Raw genomic sequence first — 4,084 nt, 5'->3', positions numbered from 1 at the left:
ACTCTAATCGTCTTTCTACCCCCACCATTGCCATCAGCGGTCCATTCTAGATGTCGATGGGACGACCTTCTGCGTAAAAATTTCATCACGGCGATGTCTCCATTTATCGGCAAAGTACCAAACCAGGATGCGCACAATTACCCGCTGCGCACAATTCGCCCACTTTCCCCTACCAATGTGAGCCAACACAAAATGTTTTTTTGCAAAATGTCATATATTATAAATCATAAGTATATATATATATTACAAACGTTTCGACATCATTATTGTGTTTGCTTCAAATGTATAAACCATATTCTAGATATAGTAAGCAACTTTACTTTATTTCATTGGGACGCTTACTATATCTAGAATGTTATTCCTACATTTAATAATAGGTGCGTTCGGCATTGTAAATCGGAGACGTCGGATTGCTCTTTTATCTCGAAAATCGTTCGGCAATTCATATTTTTCTGCTCTGTATCATCCCATCTGTGTTCGATATTAGCATTTTTATAGCAAATCAAGCTCCTCAATTTGCTCTGGATTCAAAGGTCGAGCTCACAGAGAAATGTTCGTTTGCCCGCGAAAATTATAAATTACCGATTTCAACATAACCTACTTATTAATTGGCTGCTTTAGAAATTTGTAGTGTGACGTTCACCGTACGAGTATTAAGCTACGTTTTATTTTTCGCTTTCTAATGATCAAAATGTTTGTAGTAAACAACGAACTTCGCGAAATAGTGCAAATTGGTGACAAATATTTCTATAAAAAAAATGGTAAGTTTTTATTTCTTTTTTGGAAGTTTTATGGAGATTATGTCTTAAATATAAAAGATTTCTTAAAATTTTCTAAATAAAACATTTTGTTGCGTAATAGAGACTAATTAAATCAATAATTTACTTATACTGTACAAATAAATGTTCAGAAATTTATAATTTTTTTTGCTTTTACAGATGATACTTATGAATCTATACAATTATCAGAGGGAGAAAATAAAAGAAATTTTGTAGAACAACGTGAAGATGAAGTTCAAAAACATGAGAAGAAAATTTGGACAAATGAGTCTATTTTGAGATTAATAAATCTAGTTGAAGAATTTGAAGAACAATTTCAAAATTCAATAAAAAAACATATTTGGATGAAAATCTCCAAAATTTTGACCATTGATTTGGATACTTCAATTACATGGCAGCAATGTGACACCAAATAGAAAGGCTTATTAAAAATATATAAAGATATCAAAGAACACAACTCATCATCTGGAAGAAATCGAAAAAGATGGGAATATTTTGAAGTAATGAATGAAATGCTTCATAACAAACCAGAAATTACACCTGTAGCTACTTGCAGTAATACGAAAGGATTGATGGTTAATAAAGAATCGAGTGGTACTGATAAAAGTACAGAAGATGAAGAAAATATCACAGATGACAAATATTCCTGTGACAATAAGAGAAAATCTTCATCCACATGTGCAACTGACTTTTTTAAGAAAAAACGTTCATCAATAGGTAATGCTGTAGAAAGAAGACATCAGGAGAAAATGCAAAGACAGGATGACTTCTTAAAATGTTTCAATGAGTATGTCGGAATATTTCGAGATAAGAAGAATAGCAACAATGAGTGAATATTTCTTACTTCTAGTGAGGCCATTAATCCTACAAAATCATTTAATTATTTTTAATTACCTAAAAGAAAGTTGATTATTTTATATTAGTTTTATTTCAGTCAGTTCTTTTTATTCATCGGAATGCAATGAGCATATGCCTATTATAAGTATCAGTCTGCCGCAATTCGCCGGAATTTACACTGTGATTTTGAGTTTCTTTTCTTTTATCGTTATCAAAATGTGCAATTAATATTTTTTCTGTTTCATATATAATATATGTATATATGCACATTAGCCATGTTATTCATATATTACTTAATTATTAAAAGGAAAGTTCTAACAATAAGTTGAACAGACTGTTGTAAATATTTTTCTGTTCTCAACAAGACTGAAATTTCTATCAGATATGTAATATTTTATGTTTTATTTACATTGATTTAATATCGAAGTACTTGTTTTAATGGTGATAAAGCAGTCTATGTTAAATTTATTTTACTCTTTCGTGCTAAAAGCATAATTTCGAAAGATAGAATGATGCTTTCAGCACGAAAGCATAAAGAACAAACTTAGTCTTAGTCTAAAATTGATGTTTTTGTTTTAAGTTTCCAATATTATCATTTAATAATTAAACGTTATTTATGTTGTGTAACTTTTAGTTTATATAGATATATATAAATAAACTACATTATAAATTTAGTTCATAAATAAAATAATTAATATGTTTGAACTGTATAAGCATGTTTATTCATTCCATATTTCCCATATTTATATTGGAAGAATATTCATAATTTCTCTTCTTTTCAATATGCCTGCATTATTTCCTTCTTCTTCATTTATGTTTGCAATAAATTCATAGTCTCTTATATCCCTTACCTCCATATTGTCTACAAGTTCCTCAGGTAAATCTCCATTTAAAATACTGATGTTGTGCATAATACATGCGGATACTATCAATAGACAAATTAAATCTAATCTAACTGTTTCAAGATACTTTAAGCGTCTGAATCGTCCTTTTAAATATGCAAAAGCATTCTCTATTCTCACACGACATTGTGATAATTTTTTATTAAAATTTTTTTCTCCATTAGTTAACCCACCAACATCTTTGAAACCTACTAGAAGATATGGAGATAACTGATAGGCCAAATCTCCCACTAGGTGACTATCATTAGGAAAATCAATTGATGAATTTTTTATTTTTGCATATAAATCAGACTTCTTAAATAATCTCATATCGTGAATGGATCCAGGTTCCCCAACATAGACATCTAGAAATAATCTTTCACTGTCGCAGACTCCTTGTAGAAGTACAGAATGGTAATTTTTTCTGTTGCAGTAAGAATTTGGATGATTCTTTGGTTTTAATATACGGACATGCAATCCGTTGATAGCTCCAATAATTCCTAAAGAAAGATTAGACTTAAACATTCGAAATAGTAAATGAAAAATAGCAAATGAAAAATTTTAGTTATTATTTACTTGGAAACCCGTTAATTTGTTGAAATTGTCTCATTATTGTTATAGTACGTTCTCTATTTGGCCATGATATAATTTTATATGTGGTATTAACTTTTAAAAGACTTTTACATGTTCTATAAAGTATATCCCAACAAGTACTTTTACTGATATCAAAGCGATCAGCTACTGATCTAAAAAGAAAAATAGGAATAAGAAAATAAAGAAGTTTTGTTTGCACCGTAAATAATTTATTTTATATCAGTAATTTATCATGAAAACTTACCGGAAAGATTCAATATTTGATAAATACCAAATGGTAATCATTAATTGTTTTATAAGTGGAAGAGGTTTGCATCCAACATTTATATTATTGTCTTCAATGCTATGAAGTTTTGTGAGCAATTCTTCAAACGTATTCGGTGTTATTTTAAGCCAATTCCTGCATTATTCATTTTGTTCCTAGTGTATATATAATTATATAATATATTCAATTAATTTTATTTTATAACAATTCTTTATGTTCACAATTGACATAATTAACATAATTCTTATACAGCTAATTCACATTTATATACATTTTTATTTATTTTTTATTTATTTCTTATTATTTATAGATTTATATATATATATCTAATTAATATTTAACGTTAATAACATTAATAAACCTACTTTTGAGGTTAAAGAATGAAATAGCGATGACATCTCAGAATCGTTCGACATTAACTTTTATGCTCGGTTTGCTCGAAGATCACGTGATCACGCTGCTCGCCAACTGCTAGCTCGCATCTCAGATTTACATTGCCGAACGCACCTAATGATGTCGAAACGTCTGTAATTTATGCTCATGATTTATAAAGAAAATTACTTACTTACGTGTCCTCTACTATCTATGGGTGCTTTCCAGCAAGGGACACAGTCAGACACAGTGTAACACAGTGAATCATACGTCCTTGTTGTTTGCTTACGTTAAACAAGGATGAAACGATTCACTATAAGTGCTTTCCAGCAAGGGACACAGTCAGACATAGGGTG

The 4,084-nt window shown here is 29.6% G+C and overlaps 2 protein-coding genes and 1 long non-coding RNA gene across 3 annotated transcripts; 1 reads left to right on the top strand and 2 right to left on the bottom strand.

Annotated features, from left to right (window-relative positions):
• Nucleotides 1–369: 369 nt before the first annotated feature.
• On the top strand, nt 370–1,195 carry LOC108770814 (uncharacterized). Its single transcript, XM_018522539.1, has 2 exons — nt 370–761; nt 939–1,195. The coding sequence occupies exons 1-2, from the start codon at nt 683–685 to the stop codon at nt 1,193–1,195; spliced, it is 336 nt and encodes a 111-aa protein (XP_018378041.1). The 5' UTR covers nt 370–682.
• A 1,139-nt stretch (nt 1,196–2,334) lies between these two features.
• On the bottom strand, nt 2,335–3,478 carry LOC108770813 (putative nuclease HARBI1; the record flags this gene model as incomplete). The annotated part of the gene is made up of 3 exons (XM_018522538.1): nt 2,335–2,997; nt 3,074–3,243; nt 3,336–3,478. Coding segments are annotated over 3 exons (951 nt in total), but the record flags the coding sequence as incomplete, so codon positions are not given.
• Nucleotides 3,479–3,481: 3 nt separating this feature from the next.
• On the bottom strand, nt 3,482–3,942 carry LOC108770816 (uncharacterized). The gene is made up of 3 exons (XR_001940620.1): nt 3,922–3,942; nt 3,722–3,863; nt 3,482–3,511 (listed from the first exon to the last, which is right to left on the bottom strand). It is a non-coding gene; the product is annotated as an uncharacterized LOC108770816 (long non-coding RNA).
• Nucleotides 3,943–4,084: the final 142 nt, after the last annotated feature.

Source organism: Trachymyrmex cornetzi, unplaced genomic scaffold, assembly GCF_001594075.2.
Source record: "Trachymyrmex cornetzi isolate Tcor2-1 unplaced genomic scaffold, Tcor1.1 scaffold1346, whole genome shotgun sequence".
Lineage (NCBI taxonomy): Eukaryota > Metazoa > Arthropoda > Insecta > Hymenoptera > Formicidae > Trachymyrmex > Trachymyrmex cornetzi.
This window is presented reverse-complemented; position numbering and strand designations above follow the sequence as displayed.